This window comes from Larus michahellis, chromosome 4 (assembly GCF_964199755.1).
Source record: "Larus michahellis chromosome 4, bLarMic1.1, whole genome shotgun sequence".
NCBI lineage: Eukaryota > Metazoa > Chordata > Aves > Charadriiformes > Laridae > Larus > Larus michahellis.
The window spans coordinates 50,583,148-50,609,810 of NC_133899.1; the positions used below are offsets into that span (position 1 = coordinate 50,583,148).

At 39.5% G+C, this 26,663-nt stretch overlaps 1 protein-coding gene across 5 annotated transcripts; it reads right to left on the reverse strand.

Moving 5' to 3' along the window:
- Window positions 1–833: 833 nt before the first annotated feature.
- Window positions 834–25,441, reverse strand: PLA2G4F (phospholipase A2 group IVF). 5 transcript variants are annotated; one of them, XM_074584654.1, is made up of 21 exons: window positions 25,406–25,441; window positions 24,991–25,133; window positions 21,442–21,514; window positions 19,712–19,848; window positions 18,630–18,758; window positions 17,182–17,222; window positions 16,525–16,567; window positions 15,180–15,246; window positions 14,707–14,876; window positions 12,619–12,732; window positions 12,065–12,102; window positions 11,025–11,160; window positions 10,150–10,286; window positions 8,822–9,044; window positions 8,134–8,248; window positions 6,876–7,013; window positions 6,279–6,386; window positions 5,147–5,341; window positions 4,630–4,796; window positions 3,797–3,983; window positions 834–2,394 (listed from the first exon to the last, which is right to left on the reverse strand). In XM_074584654.1, the coding sequence occupies exons 2-21, from the start codon at window positions 25,099–25,101 to the stop codon at window positions 2,165–2,167; spliced, it is 2,559 nt and encodes an 852-aa protein (XP_074440755.1). In that variant the 5' UTR covers window positions 25,102–25,133; window positions 25,406–25,441; the 3' UTR covers window positions 834–2,164. The 5 variants fall into 5 exon arrangements, 4 of the variants coding, with proteins under 4 accessions (XP_074440755.1, XP_074440758.1, XP_074440757.1 ...); XM_074584657.1 differs by lacking the exon at window positions 25,406–25,441 and having other exon boundaries at window positions 24,991–25,243; XR_012586692.1 differs by lacking the exon at window positions 25,406–25,441 and having other exon boundaries at window positions 848–2,394; window positions 4,630–4,806; window positions 24,991–25,229.
- Between the last annotated feature and the right edge of the window lie 1,222 nt (window positions 25,442–26,663).

A 26,663-nucleotide genomic window follows, 5' to 3' on the forward strand; every position in this document is an offset into this window, starting at 1 on the left:
CTATCCTGCCACAACATGGAATTTCAAATGAGGTGGCTACTTACCAGTTTAGGAAATTAAAATTAATTTTAAGGCCCTGTATCTTGTTCCTACAAAGAAATACTACCACTGTGGAAGAACTTATGGAGAAGCTGTGCCTTAAAACACTCCGTTGTAACGCCTAGCAAATTTGAGTAGATACAGTTTTTGGAGGAAAAACATTCCACCTTCCCATCGATATGCTGGTATCTAAATACCTATATCTCCACAGTGTCCACGCATCTCCAATTAGGAAATGACCTCAAAACCAAGAAAGCACAGTAAATCAAACCATGCAGTTCAATACAGATTCACATCAGAAAAACAGGAACAATTCAAGAGGAACAAAGGGAACTCCCATCCTACTACAAAGGCGTGGTGGCAGGCTGAAAGGCAGCTAAGACAAGAACGTTTGAAAATCTTATGTGCAAAAATGTACAAAAAGCACTCAGCAAAGATGACAGATGTCCAAATCCTAAAAAGCAAGCAGCTGTAGAGCACCAACTATAAAGAAAAATTATAACATTAAGTTGCTTTCTCTATTTCAGCATAAGAAAACAAGTGTTAAGGACATAAAGGATACATCCTTCCAGATAAAGAAGATTAATCACCCACTGTTTGAAATACATCTAAAAAAAATTCAGTTTTGAGCCATGCTTCCTCAAAAAGAAGTCTCACAATGAAAAGAGTACTTTCTATTGCTGTGTGGCACCAGTCTGAGATGGACTTGGTAAGTCACTTTCCCCGCTGTCAGGTATCCTGATGTAATAAAGGAAACTATGCAAACTGTCATAGAAACTATGCAATATAGTATTACATTGACTTTTTTGCTTACCTTTTATTAGAATAAGGAAAAATATATCAAGACTAGTGTTCATAAGAAAAATTGTGAAAAGCACATTAGCAAAACTAATATTTATTAGAAGAATTAAAAAATATACCAAGAATCACACATATTTATAAGCCTTTACATCATTTCAGAAGAGACAGATTTCCCGTCTCCAGTTTTCAAATACAGAACCAGTACATTCATCTCAATGTAAAAGCCGAAAAAGTAAACAGCACTTGTTTGCCACCCTTTTGTATTAGATATTTTCAATTGTATAATTCAGTACTTTTCTCTGGGCATTCTGCAAATGGAGATGAATTCCATCCCACAGCACTGCAGCATCCAACACTGTTTTATTCATTCACATTTATAACATGTGCCTACCTTGAATATCAGTGTTTGTATAAATAGACACAAAGAGAAATTCCTTGAACAAAGGCCTGGCTGAATTGCAAGCCCAAGTGTAAGGAAAAAATATCTAAGTCAGTCTCTTCAAAGGAGCTTTCCTTCCTCTTACACAGAAAGAGAAAGATGAGACTTGTAGCATTTTTAAAGTTTCATCAGCTTGTGATGATCAAACTGCAGGAAGAAGGAACACAACCCCATGATGTGTCTTTCATTATTAAATATTAAAAAAGGGAACTACTATTTCCTCAAAAACAAATGGTTACCAAAGTAAGATTCTCTAGATTGAACTTTTGGGAGACTAAAGGCCATTGTAATCCTTGAGAAGGGTGGGAAAGAAATAACACCGAGATCTTGGAAACCATGAATGGCAAAAATGGAAAACAGATAGTGACTGTTCAGTCTTGAAAATATGTGGGCATCAGCCAGTAGCAAGTTGAAAGCAAAAGGACACATTTCCTCTTTCAGTGCATAGTTACAATCTTTGGAGTTCCTTGACAGATGATATAAATTGTAAAAGTTTACGGAGGGAGGTTCAAAAAGCAAGAAAGGTAAAGGTATAGAAGAAACACTGCTGCACTTTTGAAAAAAAGGAGGTGCTTCATCCACAAATCAGTACTTGAACTGTTTGAATAGATCTCCCTAGTCATCTGGTATCCACCACTGTAACATGAGATACTGGGCTAGATAATCCCCTACTCTTCCCCACACGTCAAAGCAACGTCCATGTTGTACTGTACAACCCTTGGGTTTTCGTAGGAGCATCTGTCATCTGGAGTGGATTTTCAGTGTCACACATGCTACTCCCTTCCCAAGAAGACAGTTTCCAGCTATTAGTTTTCAGCATTATGTCTTGAACAACACAGCTTTCGTACACAGCCGTCTGTCCGTATCCTCAGCTATGGAAGCTGATCATGTATTGGACATATCAATTACTTTCTTCAACTTTCTCCTTTGCAGAGCCAAGTTTAGGGCTTTGAAGAGAGTGTCCTTGCTGTTCAGAACATTGTAGCGATTCACTTCCACTAACCTCCTGAAATCGTACGGCTCAAAGGTGAAATTTAGCGTACGGTAAGGAGAATCTTTTGCCTCAATGACAAAGTCACCAAAGGACTTCTCCTCTTCTGACTCACGTTTAATTCCTGGAGCAAGAAAGAAAAAACAAACACTAAAAACACTCACAAAAAACCCAGCTGTGATACTCATTTTAGTTGGATTCAGCAAGGAGTTTATCACAGTAACACAATACTTTAACACAATTTAACACAATAACCCTGTTGAACCTTAACTTTTTCCCCAAAGCTCCTCCTCAGAGATTTTCGGTCCTTCAGGATCCCAAATGCTTGGAAGTCGAAGGCAAAAATATTATTACCCTTTCTACTTCCACCAGAGTCCAAAATACCGCACTAAAATACATTTTCATTGTGATAAATTGCTTGGTGCATCCATGATTATCATGCTCAAAATAGGAAGTACAAAGCTCAATTTTTCCTGAAAGTGCTGCTCTACACTAAAATGAAAGACATTAACGCCCTGAGCTCAATTTACCTTAGGAGGTTAGTATATACTCTTTAAAATATGGTAACTTGTATTTTGAGTATCCTGCCGCTTAAATTTAAATACCAAGATGAACGTTAAAGAAATTTGCTAAAAACACTTTTGCTTGCTGCCATTATCGAAATAGTAGTCTTCAGCCATATTCGAGAACAACACTTTGAAACTCTTCACCACTGATGAGGAAATATAGCCAGGACGTGGCAATCGTTATAGTATTAATACAGATAGCATTAACAGGCTGCCTTACACCTCCCCTTGCCTGCGTTAGTACTGCATATTCTTTTCTAGATGATCTTTAAGGTCCATTCCAACTCTAACCATTCTATGTATTCCAAAAGTTTTCTTCAGGATGCTGTTTCCTCCCAGCATGGGAGAAACAGGATACTGAATTTTGTCTGTATCTTCTTAATGGTATAGCCCTGTGTTTCATCCCAGTGCTCTCGCTTGATAGTCTGAGGTGTGCCTTACAGTCTATATTAATCATGTTAAATGAAGCAAGGATCACTTATCCCTCGACCTTACACTACAAGGGCACAGGCCACTTGGCACTGAGTTACACGATCTGACATACAAACTGGTCCACAACGCTTTGCTGCTTAGTGGTTTATTCATAGCCAATAAAGAAATGAACTCATTATTCAAACTGATTTATACTGCTTTCCTACATATTTAGAGTAATTCAAGTAAAAAAAAAAAAATCGAGTATCAGGCCATAAAGGATAAGAAAGAAGCAAAAATACAGGCTAATTTTGATTCTTCCAGCCCTTACATTTTTATCTTTTTTTTAATCATCAGCCTCTTCTCCAACTCTACTTTCCAAAAAAATCAGTGGAAGCTGATCCCATCTTAAGTGAAAGTAACAATTTAATACTAAGTAACAATTTAATACTAAGAAGAACGAAAGGAGGGACACTGAGCCCACTGAATTTCCCCATCAAGGCACACAATAGATTCTAAAAATAGCTCCTTAAGATATAGCTCCCTTACCCGGAGCTTTGTATTTCTTGAAGGTGTCATTCACCAATGGGAAATGGAGCACAATTGGAGCCTTTGGATTATTATCATCCATAAACATGTAACACTCTTTTGGCTTCCTTTCATCTTCCTCACTCAGTTTGATTTTTGGAAAAGGAATTTCCCGCTCCTCACAGTATTTCTGAGTCAGCTCTAAAACCTGTTGTCAAAGAACAAAAAGAATTTTGACAGAATACCAGCAACACCTCTAAGATTATGTAACTACAACCTAATAGAGAGATACTTTCACAAAAAGTGACAGAAATGAAACTGCCAAATTGGAAAAAACTATTTCTCTGGCTGGTGACACAGAAGAACAATGAGGAGTAGAACTAAGAACCACTACCAAACATCAACAGTTTGCAGCTGAAACTCTTTTTATGTTTTATTACTCTAAATATATACACCTTGACTTTTCTGTGCTTAAAAATAAACACCTGTATATACAGAAAATAACTTATTTGCATGAAGAAAATCACCAATAGCCACTTTACTGTTAGATGTGCACAGCTATGTAACAAGGATCTTACGAACTCAGCAAATACTCTTATTTTAGGAACAACCTAGTTAAGCTTCTGAAAAGTTTTGAATCTTATTAGCTATGTCGCTTTCTGTCTCCTCATGACATCCACAGTGAAAAGCATAGTACAATAGCATTTGAAAGAGGTAAGGATTTATTGTAATGCACTTCCATTAGTGTTTGTATTCAACATTAATAGAGTTTGTATTCAACATCTGCTGCCATTGTGAATATGATTCTGTGCTTTTTTTATCTTCATGTAATAATGCTCAGCTATATCTCTCACCTCAAACGGAGCTTCCCAGGAAAAATTGAATGACAAGATAACATCCACATCCCTCTCTGGCTGAAGTACCAAAGGAAAGGGAGAGTTGATAGAAAAGCCGCCATCCACTAAGTACAAGCTCTCTTCCATGGGGGTCAGCTGGTTGGGAAACGCATCCAGGTGAGTGCCTGGAAGACACTCCAAGTAACACAAGTAATTATAAAGATTCATGACACACCTCTCAGTAAAAGCAACAAACAAAGCTTATGCTGGGGCTAAAAGAAGAAAAAAAAAAAACATTCCAACACAGATGTTGATCTGAGACTGGCCCATGAAGTCTGATGATGAGCTTGCCTTATATGACAAAGCACACGTAGCAGATCAAATTTTTTGCTATGGTGTAAGAAGGGGTAAATTCCCTGACTTCAGTGAAACAAAGTCAAGCTTACTTCTGTTCTGTAACTGACCGTTCTGTAACTGACTGTTGCAGAATATTAATGCGCTATTTTATATACCATATACAGACTCACTCATTTACCTCTCCAAGTCACAAATTTCTTGACATTAACATAATCTTTATGAAGATACAATCCGTGCATGAAGTTGAAGGTTTCTCCACATGTGACACGGGACTTGAAGAAATCCTGGAAGATTTGTAATAAGGGGCCCCCAGGTATAACCAAGCGAGTCTTTAGTCGTGTTGGATCTCGGAAATGGAATCTTCGGCAGTCATCTGCAGAAGCCACAGAAGGATGCAGAACACACAGCAAATGTTTGTCCACCTCCAAGATTCCAATCAGACTTTTTTTTCTACAATATTTAGTCAGTTGTCCTAAGGCTGAATTTGTCCTCTAATAAAAAAGTACTGCAAAGAAATTTAGGTGAGCTGCATATTCTACAATTGGATAATTCACCTCCCCTATTTAAAGGGAATAGCATTACTCATAAATCCTTGTCCATGTTCATTTCAAATCCACACCGAGAAACCCTTGTTACCAAGTGACAACCACTTCTGTCTCGTAAGACAACAGTCATCCACGCATGGTAGCATTTACAGTTACTATAACAAAAGTATAGGGGAAAAAAAAAACTAGGGCTGCAAAAGCAGAGAAGAAAAAAAAATATCTCTCCCCACTTACTATGAGGCTATAACTATGCATTTGAGCAACTCTCAGCCTTTAATACACTTTCTTTTAGCCTGCTAGGGAGGCATCATAGAAATGGAGAACAATGCATAAACATACAACCAGCTTATCCAAGGTTACCCAAATCAGTCCAAGGAGGGAACTGAAAACCTATTTTCTACTTCCTGGTTAGCAGTCCAGCATCTATTCTTCCTCTTCTCATGATTAAGACCCCTGCACTGCAATATGTGTTTAAGATAGCTCCCAGAGCTAACCTAAATTTATAGTCAAGGTCAGATAAAAAAAAAAAAAATCTAAAAAGAGGAACAGAAAGTGTACTGAAAATTATAATTGCTCTCTTCACTATATGCTATATGTGTGATGGAAGGGAATAATACATAGTACAAGAGGGATCTGTCCAAATCCATCCTTTATGCTAATCTTGAAAACTACACACAGCACATTTTTGAGTCATATTATTTGTATAATCATTCCAAACCCCGGAATCTTTCGAAAAAATCCAACTATTTTAAAGTATGTTCTTACCTACAACTTTGATAACATCTTTGAAAGAATCTAGAAATCCCAGTCCTAGACCAACCACCTTCAGACAGATATCATCCAAGCTTGCAGCAAAGGCACTGCCCCACATTCCTGCAGAAGAAATATAGAATAATTTAATACTCAAAAGGCTCTTCACAATGTAACAAAAAAGGCCTATAATTCAACTAACATTTGTCATGGGAGAAGGTTGTCACTTGAGCCCTACTACACTAACAAATGATGTTTGAGTTTAAACCTTTGAGTTAATGATGTGACAAATTCTAATGTAATAACACGATGCAGAAACTTCTCTGAGAGAAAAGCTCTTCTACCAGCAAGGGAAAGCTAGCAAGAGAACGGGAAGACCTAAAGCAGAAGTTTTTGACAAGCAGTCCATAGTAGAGTCTGCTTGCAGACTCAAGAACATCTGACTGTAATGCTATAAAACTACACCGAAACCTTTGGAGAAAGAGCTGACATTTTTCTCCTCTTCAAATTCTTTAGGAAGGGACAAAAAGGCATAGGTTTAAGTTAATGAGTCCCAAAAGCAGCGTGGCTCCTTTCCATCTCCCCCTTTTATTCACTACTTTAAGATCATACCTTGTAGAAAACAAATCCTAGGCTCTGGATGTTTCTGGACGAGCCGTCCCATGAAGAACTCGCTGTCAAAGTCCTCTGTTCGTATAAAAGCTCCATATTTGCGAAACCCAACTTCATAGGGAGTGAACTCACACCATTCTAAGAACAAGTCAACAGGATATTTAGTCGTCTCAGAGTTAACATAGGTGAAAATACTCATTTGAATTCTGCTTACACAGGGGAGACAGAAAGAAATCTCCCTCCATTTCTTTCACCATCAGTATAGATTTCCCTGTCACTGTTCTCAGTGAGCCCCTATCTTACACATGATTGAAAAAAACTCTTGTACAGGCTTTCATTGACTCAATACAACCTCCTTTCTTCCTGGCTTTTGGGAAAAAAATCCCATATCTGTCCATCTTGACTTTGTCATCACAGAAATAACCTGCCTATTTTACTTTCACTTTAAACCATTCTGATGGCTAACTGTTATAGTACTGCTTCAAGTCTCAATTGATCCACTGTTTGACTTCATTGTCTGCTTATCAAAGTGTCACCTCATCCTTGAAAGCTTTCCACAAATACTTACAAGTTCATTGTCATACACACACACTCCTCCAGAAAGAGGAGAGGAGAAAAAGAAAAGAAAAAAAAAAGAGAGCCGCGTAGTGATACACAGATGGACACAAGCATTTGTGTTCCTGTCCCACTGCATCTACCCTCAGTCGTTGCATCATATTTAAAGTTTCAAGTGACCTGGAATAGGACTGGCCTTCATTTTTTACTGCAATTGTATAACCAGAAAGAACCCAGGCTACTAAATACCACAGTTTTGATAATGCATGCTACAAGGTTGCCAATCCATCATTTTACATGCATCTACACAAACTGATTATCTGAGACTATAAAAGAAAGTAAGTCAACTAATTACCAAGGACTTCAATTTTCCAATTCAGATGCAGACTTGTGTATTATAAGAATCTTCCCTCTCAGCTCCTGAAAATTTCAGGGACTTTCTAGCAAAACACGTGGAGTGGCCAGCAGAGTTGAATCTCATTTCTCCATTATAGCCATTTGCAATCAGGATGATAACACTCTGCCTATCAGTATCCTAATGCCTCTTGCACTACCATCTGCTGCTTGAGCCAAGTTTCCTTGTTTTCACAGAAACAGAAACTCAGTTTCAGTGAGTTTTCAGCTCACTACCCAAGGAACAACTGAACAGGTCAAAGGAATTTATAGATTCCAGCAAACAAAAATAAATTTGCCATGTTCATACCTGCAAAGTCACCACTGCTAATATTGGGTCTCACATTGACAGCTGCATAGATAGGATAGGGGTTCTGCGCCCATTTCACTGCTTCTTGCTGATCAGACAGCTTTGATGGATCTTCCTGGTTACAAGCAAGGAAGGAGAAGCACACTTTAGTCAGGTAAGTTCTGTACCCATACTTTGATAATTTGAAGCTGTTGCTTAACATTTCTAACTAATTCAAATCCCTTTTCCTCCCTCTGTCTGTGCACATGGTTAGATTTTGCCACAATATCTCCGCAGTTGCATACTTACAATGTCTGGTGTTATTAATAAACTAGTTATTCTCTGATTTCTGATTTCAATTAGCGTAACAAATACTGCACAGTAATGCCATTTTGCAAAACCAACATCATTCTTTCAGGCTTAACCTGCCCAATACAAAAACTATTTACTAACAGTCATTCCAAATAAACGCTCCACTTTTCTATAGCACCTATCTATATGACTTCAAAATTCTTAGTAAAGAGGAGTGCTGGGAAACCCGGAGCACAAAGAGATGAGAATTTCCCCTGTTTATTCCACACCTCCATCTCTACATTTGTGAGCTGTTCTGGAATAGGGTAATCAGTTTCTTGACACACGAGATATGGGTGGGCAAAGCTCCCACCTGGAAGACAAACAGCAGTGCACATCCAAACATGAAGCCTTTTACCTTTTGTTGTAGGAAATATTCCACAATAAGGCCCCACAAATCTGTAAAGGAAACATTCCGTCCACTAACTTCCATTGCATTCAGCTCCTGGAAATAGTATTTCAGTCGTTCTGGGGAAAACGCCCCTGCTTTGCTGCTGGACACAGTACCCTGAGCTCTTCTAATTGCATCTTGAAGGTCTTTCTGCGACCAGTCAGGGTCTTGATACAGTGTAGATAAACACCTGAAAATGCTTATATTCATGCCATCAGTAATAACGACCCTTGTGTAAACAATAGTTTTAGCTAGTTATAATTATCACTGCAGTTCTGAACTAAAAGCTTGAGAAGTCTAGCTAGAAGATAAAACATCATGAAGAGAAAAGCGACCACAATAATGGATCTCTGAACTCTAAAACATGCTGAAAACCCCAACACCTACAGGACAGTTTCATCCTGATTGCTAAACTAGCTTTCAAGGACGTTCCAAACATCATATGCTAGCACACATGAACCGGTTCATCAATATGAGTTAACTCCAGGCCATAACAACCCTGAGAGACTGGCAGACAGCAACAGTGCTACCACAGCCAGCAATAGAGGCCATAGGTCTCATTAAATGAGAAACTTGTTTGGACTCTTGGCTATCCACATGAACAGATGCCTACATTTGTTTGAAAGTCTGTCCCTGAATCAAAAAGGGCAGGCCAGATCACAAGGCTAGTGGAAGAACACTAGCTACACAGGAGTCAATTAAACACGCAAAGCTCTGGAAGATTTTACTCTCAGGTTGTGCAACTCCTCAGTGAAATCATTTCACAAAACCAATGTGTACTTATAAGGGATGATTTCACCACAAACTCCAAGAACTGAAGCATTCTAGCTATGTCTAACATTTCAGCACATTTCTCCAGTCCACCAAAAGGGCAAGCTGGTGCTATTCCTCTGTTCAGACGCACATGCCATTTTAGAAGGTGGTGACATAGTGGTCCGTGTGGGCATGTCTCCAGTGCCTTGCACCACCTCAGTTGTCTTCTTGGCAAGAGCAAAGAGATGGGGAAAGTCTTTAAACACATAAGTTTTATTCACGTAATACATTCTAACAGTCAACTGCCAAGTTTGCAAGAGCAGTAGATTCGTAAATTTAGCCAGCAGGTGTGTGGGTTAGAAGTGATAATGAATCCCTTAGACTCTTTAGGTTCCCCGTCAGAACTCGCAGGTGAGAACTGATGAAATATTTGACTTTGTTGTTGGTCTGCAGATGGCACAAGTGCAGTTCTGGCCTTACTTTGCATCAACACTCTCATATTTACCTATAAGTTTCTGGAATCAACACCCCATGTAACTTACCAAGTAGAGCCAGAAATCCCGCACAGATACATTGCAGCATCCAAAAGGCCCAGCTGCTGAAGCCCAGCAAGACTGCCGTAGAACGATGTCAGTGCTCTCATCCCACCTCCAGACCCCAGTACTGCTACGACTGGAACCTGCAGACAGCAAACTCAGGAGTCACAATCACAGACTTTTGAATTGCCAATAAGTTACAGAACTAATCCTGTATAAGTCTCATTCATACAAAAATAAGACATAAAATCTCTATTTCTATTTACATTTCCAGTAATTTCAGATTTTATTTCAACCAGAACTCCTTTCTCTACTGTGTAATTGAAATACGTTGTTTACTCTGAAAGATAGCAGTGTCATCTCAGGGACCATCACTTACTGAAATTGTTGTGTATATTATCACACATTTACTTGCATGCCATACAACATACACATAAGAACAAAAGAAGGCAACCATTCTTACAATAGCACCCAAAGAATACAGAGCAAGGTATCAGGCTATCTAGATATAACAGTGTCCTCAAATCAGCAATTAGGAAGCTGTTCCTGTGGTCCGAGCTTCAATTTAAATATTCTGAAAGAGACTTTCCCATCACAATTCAGAGGTCAAAGCCCAAGATACAAGAGTTCAACTAAAGAAAGTACATACATTCTGAAATTACAATTTTTTGTGTTCCAAAACACACACAACCCCCTCAAAATTTTAGAAATATAACAACATTTGAGGCTTCAGAACTGAAATGTCACAGTGATTTATCTCACACACCCTAGTGAACACAAATCACATTTTCTGTTGGTTATAGGCAAAGAATCCTACAATACCTAATTATCACCAACCACAACGGACTTTAGGAACTTCACTACAGCACTGTGTTCAATACCTCATCTTTTGGAGGGGATTCTTTTAAGTGAAGAGTCTTCTTCAGTGCCTCAGAAACTATTTTCTTCCTTTTGTTCAAAAATTCTCTCTCCTCTTTACAGAGGTCAAAACCCAGACGTATATCAAGATCCCAAGTGCTGAAACAGAAATTAAGACAAAAAACCCCAAAACTTTGGAGGATTTTTAGTTACCAGGGAAAAGCAATTTCTGTGATCACACAATCTAGGTGCTGATCTGAATTACTAGACCAAACTCTTAAGTTTTAGTGTACGTCTATACACCAACTATTGTGTAACAACAGCTTCTGAAATTAAAAATGAAACTTCTCCCTAAATACAAAGTTGTGTCAAGCAGTATTCAGATTACGCTTCAGGCATTTCACAAAGGAATAAAAGATTCAGTAGGTAAAGAAGACTGTATGAGGAGCAACCGAGATCGCTGTATTGACACGGATGGAGAAATGAGGGGAAGAGCTATTTTAAAATGGAAGTTTCTGAACTTAAGAGGCAGAGAGGACAACTGAATACCAATAAACTTGCTATGAGTTTGTAAAAGGGGATCATGATCTTCAGTTCATGACTATGTACCAAATGACCCTAGCAGCTTACTAGCCAACTGCTCAGTTTTGAGTGTTACTCTTTCCTTATCACTTCTCTTTCACCCTTTCTCTATTTTATAGTTCAAGCTCTTCACACACGGAGATGCTCTTTCCGATTTGTCAGTACAGCACTGGACATATTCTGGGAACTAACAAAGATACTTAATATTCACACCATCAGATATTTTACATTTAAGTATTACGAACACAAAATTTATTCAGATTTCAGCACAACTGACACCAATCCAATAGACAGTATCTGCAAAGTGAAGAGTCGCAACCTTCAGAGGAAAAATAATCAGAGATATTTTCCTTTAATCTATCCCAAGAGATCAGTGGAGACAATAGACCTCCCCAGAACAGCAGGGAGAGTCACTCAGCTCCTTCACTATGAGAATAAAGGCCTTTCCTGATTTTTAGAGGTCATTGAGGTTCCCACTCACCTCTCTTCAGTTTTCAAACTCATATCCAAACTTTGTCCCTGTGAAAAGAGAGAACACATCTTGAAATTGATACCAACTACATAGGTGGAACTGCTAACTAGAGGTTATGACATCAGTGGGGTCACTAGATACTAACCAGAACAGCACTCTCACTCACAAAACTACATCTCTGGAACACCTTTCCCTTGCACCTATTTCAGACATTTTCAATAGGTCTCCACAGAAACTAAAACCGTGTACTTGGAGAGCAGAGTGGAAAAAACAACTATTTCTTCTGCAAGCTTCTTGCTTTTCTCCTCCTCTGATATTTTTCTTTCACACCCTAACAGACTTTTTGCTTTGGAAAGTGATGAAATTTATACTTATTTTGCAAGACCCAACCATAAAAACATTTGAGGAGAATTGCGCTGAGTAACCTCAGTATTTCATTCTAGATATCCAACAAAACAGCACTCCCAAGAAATACATGCAGTGTAACTTTCCAAATGCCTATAGGCAATGGGGGGAAAAGTTATCCCAAGCATGTTAAAACAAGCTCAAAATGTTGACATTACCTCTCCCAGAGAAACGATTCTATCAACTTTTCGTCCAATAGGAAGGGAATTAAGTGGTACAGTCCCCAATCCCAGAACTGTAGTATGCTTTTCAATATCAGGGTTCATACCATCCTAATAAAAAAACCAAATGTTATTTGAGGTCTCCAGAAAAAAGTTAAAGATATGACCTTCATATGTCAAAACAGCAAACAATCCTTGAGATCATTATAGCTAAATCTTTCCCAAAAGTCTAAGGCTTTTCAAGATCATCCTGCTCCCTGACAGATCTTTGCTGGAATTGTTCCAGTCACTCAAATAGCTGTGGAGTTTTTTTGTTTTGTTTTGTTTTTTGTTTATTGTTTTTAATATAGCTGTCTGTCACAAGCAAAAAATCTTCACCTCCAAATATAAAATTTCGCAAAAAATAGTTGTGTTCTGACATGCGTCAGAAAGCTCACAAGCAAACTTGCGTTCTGTCTTCAAAGAGGGATTTGGAAAAGATACCAACAAGGCAACAGTGTTAGACATACAGAAAAAATACCACAAAATAGGAAATAAGATAATAGCCTTAGGGAAAAATAGGAGCATGTAATTAAAAAACATAATATTTTTATAAGCACAGTAAATTAAAGTTTGCCATGAAATCTTTGAGTTTTCTCCCATTTTGTATTAGGAAGTAGCAAGCTGTTATTGCAGAGCTGTGTGCAGATTCCTAAATTTAAGGACCTTAAAGAAATAACAGATTCACCCTTCTCACAACAAGAACTCAAGACAGACAAGGAACTACCCATATTATTTCACAGATGTCTTCTAACCAGAAACAGCTGCCTCGAGTCAAATGTCCCTCTAAGCCCACTGTCCTCCTAACAGTGGCAGATAACATGAATTTAGGTACAGGGCAGGCAACACTACTATGCTCCTGGCACACTCCTATCTCTGATAAGGGAGGAAAGGTCAGACTGGATAGCTTTGTGCTCTATGCCAGCTCTTGAAGGAGTATGTTCTGCTAGCTACCGCGGGTGGTTTGCTTGAGGTTTACCACCTGGGCCAACCTCCATGATTGACTTCTACCATATTTTTGCTTGCCTGGCTCTGAGTTTTTGACTACTTAAGTCCAGGTCTCTCTCTTCAGCTCACATTTGCTGCCCAACCAACCCCATTGCAAAGCTATTCTACCATATTTCTTTTTGTGTTCTCTTCTCTACAGCTGCCTCTAGAGTAGTCAAGATCGCCATTGTGCGCTCACACTGCCCAACTGTTTGTGGGGATGAATAACACCACAGAATAAATAGTTTCCTTGCTGTCTTTTTTGGTGTCTAGCAATACCGGGAGCAGTCATCACAATAAGTGTTCAGTCACTCCTATGGGATACACACACTGCATGGGTACCTGTAAAAACTATGAAGTGACAGACAAAGCTAAATAAACCTTTGCAAGTGGCACATACTCTACAAGTTTCTAATAGGAAACACTTGCTATAGAGTAACAGCTGAAAGTAAAGATGTCTTCATGTACCAAGCATGTGCAGATTCAGATTTTTTTAACCCCCAAGTTTGAACGAATTTTAAAGTGTTGAGTAAGGCACAATTTTAGACAAGTTTGCCTCCTTACCCAATGTCAAAGATCCAATGACATGTCTAACAATTTTATTCAATTTTTAAAATAAAAAAATCATAATGTGTAAAAAGCAATGATAGAGAAAAACTTATCTCTGCCCATAAATTCCTAATACATAACCAGAAAAATAATACATCCATTCAGAACAGGCTTCTAGCCTAGAAAATTTTTATCTGAGCAGTTACAACATTACAGAGTTAAGTTTGATCAAAAAGGTGTATCTGGAAGTGATGAATAACCTTCACAATAGATGGTCCCTAACACCACATACATAGAGTACTCCACAAGAAGCTTGCTTCCGATGCAAGCTTTTGACACCCAAAACTGACATCCCTGAACATCTGAAGAAATCCCTAGCCTTCTTATGACCAAATTAAGGCCATTCAATTTAAGTTTAAGGACATTTTTATGGACCAAAGACACTGATTTCAGAGTGGATTTATTCAAAAGTGGGCTGTAAACTTTGTGGCAGTCAGTGCAGACGCTTACCTGTAGGACAGATATAGTTTGCTCCAGCTCTACTTGCAGTTCCGAACACATTTCTTTATCCACATGAAAGACAAATGAGGTTTCATAATCCTCCTCGTTGTCTGGTCTCCAAGGAATACACAACTGCTTCTGATATGCCCCTGGAACAGACAGCTTGACTTCACAGCCTCCTGTGCATTAGAATAAGAAGTTTAGACCACAGAAGCCATTTAAATAAATGTTGAAAATCAGATACTTGTTAATTGTAGCTGAGACTATGAAAATACAAGCAAAAACTCTCTTGTGCGGCACCCAGTGGAAGGGACACAATATTAATTAATATGAAAAATAAAAGCAAGATTAACTTAAAAAGTCAATTTTGTAGTCAGTAAATAGAAGTGCACTGTGTCGATAGAGAATCAAGTCTCCCCTCTCTCACAAGGAATAAACATGCTGAAAAGCAGATCTGACTTAAACTCTGCAGGCAGCCCTACCTTGCTGTCTCTCTTTTGTTTTTTCCTCTTTGTTGACCGTGCCTTGCAGAGACAAGCAAGGATGAACCTATGAAAAGAAGAAACCAGCTCTGGTTATGAGATTTTAGTTCACTTCTTGGTAGAAGCTTAATCCACCTACTATATTAGATGGAGCTTTACAGCTGCAAGCTGTCAAAAAACCGCTATGGATTATTTTGATCTTTCAAATAAAAAGCAAGTTTTCATTCGGTAGGACAGGATTATTTCCTCTTGTTTCAAAATCAAAACCACACTTCCTATTCCAGTTACGTTTTCGTTTTGGGGATTTTGGGGGGTTTGTTTTTGTTTTTTTTCCAACCAGTACTTTGTAGTTACAAGTTCTCAACACCTGGGGTTCTTCTGTTGTTTCACCTTTTTTTAATGCATGTGTGAGTACATGTTCAGAACCTGTTCAGATCAAAGCAAGGACTTAAACGTAAATTCTGCCAGGTCTTTCTGTCCTGGATTGTCCACATCCTCATGAAATTTACTCTCTCACACCATTCAATCATCAGCTTCCCTTGTAGGACAGCAGATGAGATAGATAATTGGCCATAATTGATCTGAAAGATAAGAAACTACTCCACTGCTTGAATGTAAGACTGATTTGCTAAAGGAAATAGGAACACAAAATACTGTCTCCTGTGAAATAGTTTGCAGAACTGTGCTGTTAAGTGCCACCATTTTTTCCTGAAAAAATGTTAAAACTCTACATTTCAACAATGATAAACTCTTTCCTGTCCTTTTCTCCTATTAAAAAACACCACTACAGTCCCTTTCCTTTGGGAGGAGAAAAGAGGTGGTAACACCTGTATTTTTAATGTATAATGCATTGATTTTCTTAGACTGACTGCCCCAAGAGAATAGACAAATCCCTCAAGATGAAGCCTCCCACTCTCAAACTCAAGAGTTATCATCTACTTAACTAATAGCACTGATAAAAGCTTAGAAATAATAGGTGTTAAGATAAGAAGGAGGACTATACCTGGCAAGCATCTAGCCTAGAAAACTCAGTACAATCTGCAAGACTCACTAGCCTCCTAAGGACATTTTCTTGTTTACATCTTTTAAAACAGCCCCACTGGAAAAAAAAAAATATCAAAAAAAGACAAAAACAACCACCCTTTCTGTAAGTTGGTATTAACATTTACAAATTGAGGAGGCTTTTTAAACCAGCAAATTAAAAGAGAGGGGCAGATGCTGGAGAGACTAACAGCTATTTGGATGCAGGAGTTGAATTCTCAACAATTCTTGTCCTCTCACTATTAAAAATCTACCTTCATGAGTAAATCCCTGTCAATTACATAATTGACTTCCATGTACTCACCACAAGGACTCCATTGGTCAATACCTCTATAGGGGCATCTGTGCTGTGAAATGAGGAGATTTAATGCAAATGAGTTTTGGTTTTAATTTGCTTCATCCTACCTTACAAATTAACTGCCTGGATAAGAGGTGGGGGAGAAAGGTCCTCATTGTGAGAGAGCTATACAAATTAAACTGACACCAAGTATATTTCCCTTCACAGAACAATGGGGGAAAAAATACTGAAGAAAATATTCCTCTGCAATTATAAGCATGTGCTATAAGGTCTCCCTATCTCAGTTATGTTGATAACCTAGAGTAAAGCTAAGCTTAGGTAGACTATCAGATAGATACAGTATTCTGTTGTTTATATTGAAAGGTTAACTGTAAGCTTTCCGCTGTTAGGTAACTCATCCACAAAATGTTTGTTTCCTTTGCAGCACTGCCATTCCCATGAAGTCCAGCAAAAAATTTTATTTCTTTTTTGGTACCCCAAAAATTTTGGTGACTGGAGCTTTAAAGATATTTGTGATCAACCACTGCCAAATCAACTCAAACACCACAGAGAACTGTAAAGCATTAGCCTTTTTATGGTCAAGACTGTCCCTGCATAGAAAAAGGAACCAAGAGAACATATCTGCAGAGCACAAGTTCTTTCAGCTCTTCAGGTAAGACTCACCATTTCTCCAAGTAAAACTCTACATCCAGCTCTTCGTTAGCCTTTAAAAATAAAAGTTGGACACAGGTGACCCTTGATCTTGAATATAATTATGAGAAGTTTTTCCAAGAGATTAAACTTTCTTCCTGTTACAAACTATAGTAACTATTTTTGTTGCTTTTACAAAAGCTCCAGTTAGATTTTGGAAGGTTTAAACTTATGCCTTTTGTTATTGTTGTTTTTTAAACGTTTCTGTCTTCCCAGGTATATCCTATATGACCAGACACATCTATGTTTGAGGAGACAAGCCCACACAAGTGAGAGATGGCTTTCAAAAGTGTTACTCAGCTAATGAGAAAAAACACACCCTCTTCTGGCTTGAGTACCACTGCAGCACCACCTCTGCAAGCAGCTTCTACATGACGTTTTGTGCTTCCTCCCATTTAAATTCATCAGATTGCACTCTTAACTCATTGCTGTCTTTGTCTTGCACAGCCTTTGATTCAGCCCTCTTTCCTCCCACAATAGCATACAGTAAATGCTTGATATGAGACCAAGCGCATCTTTTAAAATAACCAAGTAGAAGAAAATTTGGGTAATTCTCTTTACTGAGGTTGAAGTTTCCAGTTCCATAATTCCTGATCAAGATGACTTAAGCATTCAGCAAACAGGACAGAGTTAGTGGGAACAAGGGAGTTACTAAGCCTCTTTCCACGATCGCAAATCATTCAAGTTCTTGCAACACTGACCAACATCTCCCTGCTAACTGCATACCAGTGAGTCTGCTTCTGACCACACCAACAGCACTGAAGCCCTGTTTCTCAAGAAAATACATCATTAGCTCAACTTTAATCCAGACCTATCGTAGCAATCTGTTTGAGACAGTTACAAAGAAAAGATCAGGCTGGCGATATGGCTTTAGCTATGTAAAACAAGCTGTCTTGTTGCAAGTCCACAAACACGTGTACAGGGACTGCGAGCAACTGAAATGCACCTATATCACCCACATGAAGCAGAGGTTAACTGTAACTGAACATAACTCGGGGAAAATAAGCTTTTCTTAGGCTTTTTCACTTATTAATATAGAGGTAACCTTTGCAGCAATAAACTTCACTGCAAACTGATGACTTTCATTGTAAGCCCAGTTTATGCCCCTCTAGTCTCCTGAAAAATCAATTCCCTTTAAAAGTGCTTTAACATCTTCTGAAAGACACCAGTTATCCTAAGTTTCTTTTAGCTGGGCATTCCAAAGACTGTAGAACACACACACACAAAAAAAAAAAAAACAGTAGGGATTTTGGAAACATCTCAGATGACAGTAAAACCATATATGATGACACCACCCGCTGACACATTTTCCCATTCTGGCTTCTACAACACAGATAAGGCAACCAGCATGTACTGCAGGATTTCTGTAATGGCGAGCTACAGCTATTCGCAGTTGACCTGGGAAGAAGCCAGGGACTAACCTCAGGGTTCAACCTAAAAGTGCGCAGCAGGGGATGACCCGGCCTCATGCCTCCTACATCGAAGACAATAGACGTGAGCTCATCGCTGACGAGAACATCCTTATCATAGAGTGTCAATTCCAGAATATTCTAAAACCAAACAGGAAAAAAAAAACAAAACAAAATAAAAAACAGCCTCAGATGAAGAGACAGAAACACTTACACAAACCTGGGTAGCCTTATACAATAGACCCTTCCTCTTTCCCATTCCTGAAGATAATTCACTATTTCCAGCAGGACTTACAGCATAGTTAAGCAAAAAGCTCCTAATTGACAGTGTTTAGCTAAAAGATTTTCTGAGCTTCCCAACTAGAGAGAGGCACCAGCTGAATGCATGTGGCAGTACTCTCCTTCAGCTTCAGGCACAGAGTTGCCTGAGGAAGCAACAGCAATTTCCACCCTTTCAGCAAGATTCAGTCAAGGATGTTACAAGGACCTATCACTTCCAGTTTAGCACGCTCTCAGAGCAGCTAAGTCCAGCAGAAATTAACTGAAATAGACACAGTGAGTAGATATGGCACCTAAAAAATGGCCTTGCAGCAACTAGTTTTCGAGGAGACAAGACTGAACTTAGAATTGTGCTGGCATAGCCTCGCAGCAGTAATCTGACTGAGGCCTCGTGAGCCTGCAAGGGGGAAAAAAAAAAGCTCACATGCTCTAAAGCTTAGTTTACAATTCTCTTATGGAAAGGTACTCCAGTGAGGGTGATAGTTTCTTGTTAATAAGCACCTTATTCCGAAGCCTAGGATGTTACGCAAAGTAATAGTGCCACACTAAAACTAATCTTTTAAAGTACAGTTTCCTTCTTCCCTCTACCATCAGTGTCTACTTTGATAATTAATGCTGACAATCTGAAGACTCTGTTCAATACTCTATTAGGTCCTGCTCAAAGAGCAAACAGATGCACTGTCTCTAAGAGTTTCAGTTTTGCTTTTCTCAATCATAGGAACTGATGGCAAAACTTGGTTTTGAATGAAGTACCAAAGGTCAGCCAGTACACAAATGCAGGTAGCCCAACCCGCTCCACAAAGTGGACTCCTTACCTTGACAGCACTATGGATTCGATACCGGAAAGTTTCATTCCATTCTGGGTTATCAGAGTTGTCAATAACCTGAGTTCGGGAGACTACAGGAGATGCAGTGGGCAGCTTTAGTTCCACGTAGCAGTCTGCCTTGGACACTAGAGCAGAGAGTGTAGAGAAAGACATCAGAACAATTTTAATCAAACATATTCGTTTCCATGAGCTCCTCATTTTTTAGATCTCATTGCATCATAGAAATATGCAAATTTAAGGCTGGATTTTAAGGAAGTCTTTAATGGAATACATGTCTTTAAACAGAAGCAAATTGAATATTAGGTACCTATATTTCTTTTTTCTGGTTCATCCAAACCATAAAAGTCCCTCATAAAAGAAATTACTATTCAAAATGAGGAAGATTAGCTTTTCAAAAAAGATTACTGCTAACATAGGCCCACTGCCTCTTGTCCTGTCACTGGGTACCACTGAAAGAGTCTGGCTCCATCCAGATGGATAACACCCTCCTTTCAGATACTTGCACACATTGATAAGATCCCCCTGAGCCTTCTGTTCTGCAGGCTAAGCAGTCCCAGATCTCTCAGCCTTTCCTCATATGAGAGATGCTCCAGTCTCTTCACAGTCTGAGTGGCCCTTCACTAGACTCTCTTCAGTAGCTCCAGTATCTCTTGTAGTAGAGAGCCTAGAATGAGACACAGTACTCCAGATGCAGCCTCGACAGTGCTTCTCTATGAGAATCTTGTGGGAGATAGTGTCAAAAGCCTTACTAAAGTCAAGGAGACAATATCCACTACTGCTATATCCTCATCTAGTCTGTCCAGGAGCTGAGCCTTTTATTTCCATTCCCTGAAAATAACTAAATGTCTCAGAGTCCTTCCTTCTTCCAGTTAAGGCCCCTTTAACAATGCAAGTACGGAAATCAGTCTTGATTCCAGTTGAACAGAAAGGCCATAAAAAGAATTTCTCTTCACAGTATGATTCTAGCTTTCAGCCTTTCAGGAGGGTTTTTCATTGCCTAGATAGTCATTTAGCATTCCAGTAGTTCAATGTTGGATGCCAGATATAAACTTAAGGCAGAGAGACTACCTTAATATATTAAATATGAAGGAATTAAATCTCAAATGAGTTTTAAAGATCCAAATGCCCCAAACAGCCCTGAGAGCTTTAGTCAACACAGATGCATAACAGTAAGAGAATGTATACTATGTTATCAAAACCAGGAACAGGTAAAAAGCAGTTTGTCTTGGAATCAACCACCTACCTCTTTAAAAAGCTTCAATGATATAAAAAAAAAAAAAAAAAAACAGCAGACACATGAAAGAAAACACTACTACAACTGAGAAAATAAACATTCGGAAGCTAGAACTGAAGATTGCTACTTCCAGGTACAAGAAGACTGTTCAGCAGGAGCAAGGGTGGAATTTGCCATGACTGGAGGGCTGACTCCAGACAAAGGAACACAGAATGGGCCACAGTAGCACATGTAAAGGAGCAGGGAAGCTAAACATTACCAGGACGTACCTGATCTTGTTCTGCAAAGTAGCAGCGTTAATCTGCACCTTGGCCTCACATCAAGCTTTTAAAATATATGTAATGCTTTACAAAAGAAGCCTTTGTTCAGACATAAAGGCAATACACTACGTGTAGGTGAGAAGTTCCCATAACAATGCTACCTGTGTTACAGGTATGCACTGAACAAACCATCTATTTTCATATTATCTTGATTAAATACTTACACAGATCTGTACCCTTGATGTTTCTGGCTCGGAGGACTTTTACTGTTAGGTTGTAGTGAGGGTGCTTCTCCCACTGAAAAGAGAGGAAACAAGATCAGCACATAATTCAACTGCAATGCCTGTTCTATAACCACACTAATATCAGTCCAAAGAAATAGATCAGACCAGCCAGCCCAAAATAAACTATTAATAAGTCAGTTTGGGAACATAGGCAGCACTTTCAGTGTCCCGGAGAAAACTAAAGGAGTCTAGAAGGAAACCCAATTCCCTTTCAGCACAACAGGGAGTGATGTCTCCGGGTAACTCCTCACAGACTTCAGAAAATAAGTCCCTTATTTAGGGTTTCCTCTAATTATAGATCAATTTTGAATTACTTCATTAGTTCATTCCTGATGAAGGATAAACAGATGCTGAAGCAGCTCAAATAGTTTTAATCATGACTTGACTAGTTTAAGGCTACTTGCCAAGGGCACATGCATGCTTGAGTAATAGCAGACATGGCAAGACTCCTAACAGCACGGTCTAAAGACATAGAAAGCATATGCTGTTTACAATGAGGAAAAAATACCACTTTCTTGTGGGAACACATATTTCATGGCAGTTTGAGCAAGAAAAGACAAACCTTAAGTTCCTTTTCATTCTGAACTGCTACTGGTATCAGCACTCTAAACACACGCACCACTTTACCAGCATAGATAAAAATGTAATCCTTGCTCTTGAAAGCTTCTAGGAGGCTATTTTTGGAAAGTAATATTAGAATCTAAATGCCCGGATGTGAAGAGGGGGAAAAAAAAAAAGCCTGACTGAATACTAGAATATCGTGAAGGAGAAGCTGGGGGAGGGCAGAGGAAGACAAGAGAAAACAGCTTGAAGGGATTGAGTGCAGAAACTGCACAGAAGCAATTGTGTAAGGCTCACGAACAGAACAGGACTCTGTCTCATTTCCATCAGTTATGACACAATTCTGGCCAGCTAAGTACCTTTTCTATTCTTAAATACCATTTCAAAATGCTTTTCAGAGGTGGACGCTACTTCACTTTTTTTTTTTTCCTACAGAGAGAAATTCAAGATTACATATGTTATTCTCACCAACTTCCTAAAGGTGATGCAACTCTTCGGGCTGTTGAGAAGTGAAGCTACACAATCACACCCCCACTGCTGCCAAAGCAATCTTTATTCACGTAGCCTGACTATAGCCTGGAATTCAGACACTATCAGCAGAGAAAGCACAGAACACCCTGAAGATACCATATCCTTCTTTTACTGCACACCATCTGTCAACATATAGTTACATGTTCAAAAGAAAGTCCTTTCCAAAGGTCTCTAACAACCTTTGATTAGCCTTCATTATACAGCTAAGGATATGTTTTCCACACCCAGATCATAATTTAGGGGCATATAACACAACAAACATTTCACTGTGCTCCCAAGACTGTGCTATCAATTGTGCCAGAACCTTCCCATGTGTCTTTTCCACTTATCTTAGCCAAAGCACAGCAAGGTCATAACACGTTGCAAGGTGAGCTTGCAGAGTGGTGAAGCATGAGAGTATCAGATATGCTCTATCTAAACGTATCAGGGAAAAGGCAGGCAAGAAATCTGTTTGGGAAATGAACAAAAAATAATGACAGATCTGCCTATACCAGTGTACGTGACAGCATACCAATGTACGCGACAGAGGCAAGCTGCCAACTTCTACTTTGCAGTTTAATGATTTTTCAGAAAGGTCCCTTTTTCAGAGTTGAGGAGAGTGCATCTGAAGCAAAAAAAAAGCAACCCTTGAAATCCTTAAATGAGGGCACAAAACTGAATTTGCACACACTCAACCCTGCTAACAACTGTGTATCTTTCATCTAAACTCAACGTGCTGATGCAGCAGCAAGCCTCTGCAGAACAGGTTATCCCAGCTACAGGACCCAGTAGTCTTTACTGTCATATAGCCCAGAATACCTGCCTTTATACAGTGGGATGCAAGTGCTGGGATCCACCCCACATCTCTCCGTGGATGCAAAGGGCTCACCAGAAGCATGTCAGTTTCCTCACAAAAATTTGTCAATAGCAAATAAAAATGTAACTTCTAAACCACATTTCCTTTTGTGTTCACAGCTAGCAGGCAACTCAGGTAGCTCAATGTCCAGTTTACCAAGGGAGCACTTTCTCCCCATCTTGTTCCTGCTCCCAAGCAATGTTGCCTATAATTCCTTTCCTTGTGGCCAAAGCGCCACAGGTTTGCTTTTAAACCCAAAAGCACACTCCTGGCTTTCCTAGGCACCCCTTGCACTTTATCTCCTCCCGAGGAGTGTGCACCCACAGTCATGAAAGGAGACTTTAGACCCAGCCCTAAGAACTGTTCTCTTCTGGAGGGCAGGTTTTATAATCCGCTGGGTGATACCAGTAGTGCTAGCAGCTCAGTATCAGCAGCAGTAGCAAACACCAGGCTCCCTCCCGGTTTATTGTTGTTTGTCTTTCGATGTATGAAACTAAGGCTAAACTTTGGAAAATTAAAGAGATCTCATGATGTTGAGTTCACCTACAAAGCCAAAAGGTTGATCTGCTGCCCCCGTCTTCCTCAACTGCTATTAATGAGTCAATACAAAAATCTCTCCCCACCAGCCAGCACAACTTCACTAAGTACTGTCAAATTTTTTTATTTATTTATATAGTGAGCACCTGAGGGGAAACATCGCATCCAGTGGTTTACGGGTTAATGGAAATCCCAGCAGGCTGACACTAGGCTCTTCTACCCTGACTTCCCAAGTACTAAACAACAACATAAAAAAAAGTCAACAAGATAATTTTTAGCACAGAGCAAGCAGAAGTGCTGAGAGGCATACAGGCAGCAAACCATCTTTTGACATTTAATGGGTCACCCCAATTTTAAGCTGTAGATTTGGGGGGGAGGAGGGGGAAGACACAGACACGGGACAGGAATCAGACGACAGATCAGGTCTCCCAGGCAAAGGCTCCTTCACCAATATTTAGTGCAATTCAAAACCGAGGTTATTGGCCAGACTGTCTTATACAATGGAATGATTATACACCAGTTAAAGGACAAACACATTGAAACCACTTTATCTAACGTGGTTGCGCTGCATTAGGAACAGGGGGTGAAGTCATCGTGAACCTTTATCTACTTTGGATTATCAAGACCTGTGAGATAAGGTAAAGAGCAGAAAAGAAGGGAATGGTAATAAAGGATATTTTGAAAGAAAACACGTAAGCACTATTTCATCTCTACTGATGAGAAGCACAGTATTCTGGACTCTTTTCCCAAAAAAGTACTTGGAATCAGCTTAATTCTGTTCCCGAAGACTTAAGGAAACAGAGACCTGCTCTGCATTGCCTCACACAGACCCTGAATTTAAATAAAAACCTGGAATCTCCGTTAGCATTAACACTATCCAAAATTTTCCCCTAACAATAAGCTTTTTGATTAGTTCCTGCAGAAGTGCAGGACTGGTTTTCCCACACGTGCAGTAGCAGGAAGTCACTGCCGAACACATCGGCCAAGGAATGCCCTCTCAAAGGCAGTGCTACAATTTGTCTTACCCGCCAGTGATAAAACCCAGTCTCTTTCCTCTCCTTCCTTTGGAAAAGCACAGCCGCCAGAAAAGGCAGCACTCTGGGTGGAAATGGGCCCCGCAGCACCTCATGGAACATGGGAAAAACGTCCCGTCGCCTCTGCAGAAAACCTGTCAGGGAAATGCAGAAAATAAAGAAAAGAGTGCCCGGACGCCTGGCTGCGAAGGGCTGTTTGCGGCAGGCTGGGTGTGAAGCTTTGCGCAGGACTGGGCTGCTCTCCAGCTGCGAGAAGCGGAGGTGTGGCCAGCGGTTGCCAAATGACCCAGTTCAAAGCTTTGCTATCAGGTTTTTCAAATACTGGTAAAAGATAAGGGCAGCAAAGCAGCGCCCAAGAGGGAAGCCCTGGGCAGGAGGAAGCACCGCTCCGTGATTAAGCTACAACCTCAAAAATCCCAGTCCAGATTTCCTTTGAGAGTTCCAGCAACCTGATCTCTGACTTTGGCTGTTCTAAACCCTTTCAGAGTTTCATCAGACCCTAAAAAAAAAAAAATAAATTTTTTTAAATAGAAAGAAATTGCCATCTTACAAGCCTGAAGCAAAGCCAAATTTGTCATTGACTGTAGCTGTTCAGAGAAGTTTCAGGGAAGCTTCAGGGAAGCTTGAGCGGAGACACCACAATTTGGTCTGCATTTGGATGCCTGAGAATATTGATTGACCACCATGTCTCACCTCTCGCTTGTGGCCCCACAAGTCCCCCCCTTTATTATCACTTCCACGCAGCACAGTCTTGAGTCTTCCACCAAAGGTTCTTAGAAAATTGTACAACAGATAGGGAAGAGTTTTTGGGAGTCTACTGTGCCCCAAAAAATATTTCAGTAGTAAAGGAAATTGTTTACTGGAAGTGATTAATTTATTAACAGCTGCTGACAGTTGGCTTGTCTCAGCTTTTTATTAAAGAGCTTAAACTGAAGCAGACGACAAAAAAAACCAAGCTTAAGTGCTTCAACAATGAGAAAGTGGCAGAGAGTGTATGAAAGCAAGTAATGCAACATGTCAAGAGCTCCACGCAAACATGAGAATGTGACACATTCTCAGCAAGGTCCCATTCATTAATCATTTCCTGTCATTAGTGTCAGTCATGAGATCATAATTTAGGAAAATTAATAAAAACATAGGCACTGACACTTAGAACACAAACAAGTCAGTACTAGTTAGTGAACTGATGGACTTAGAGTCAATGCACAGGCAAAAAGCAAACGGGGTACCATTGCAAAACAGCCAGCAACTGCTGTTAAAGCTCTCATATGGTATGGTAAAGATAGACACCGGGCTGAAAATGCAGTTTCTTTGCATTACTACATACCACTGCACTGAAAGTGAAGGACTGTCACATTACATTCTATTTATCTTCAAAAAATTGCAGAACCATAAGTGTGATTTATTCATATTTAATCTAATATAGCTCCGCTACAAATTACAGGAAAATTGAAGCAGCCTCGCACAGTAAGCTAACACGGAGAAATCACACTTGTTCTAAACAGTTTATTACAGGCGGTATATAAAGCCAGTATTTTATCTTGCGAGTACCCAATTGCATTTAAAATCAGGCCTACCTGCCTTCTCATGAAGTTCTCTCTCCTCTTCCAATAAAATCTCAGCACAGGGATCTCATGTTTATAGAATTCCTCTTGAACTTCTCT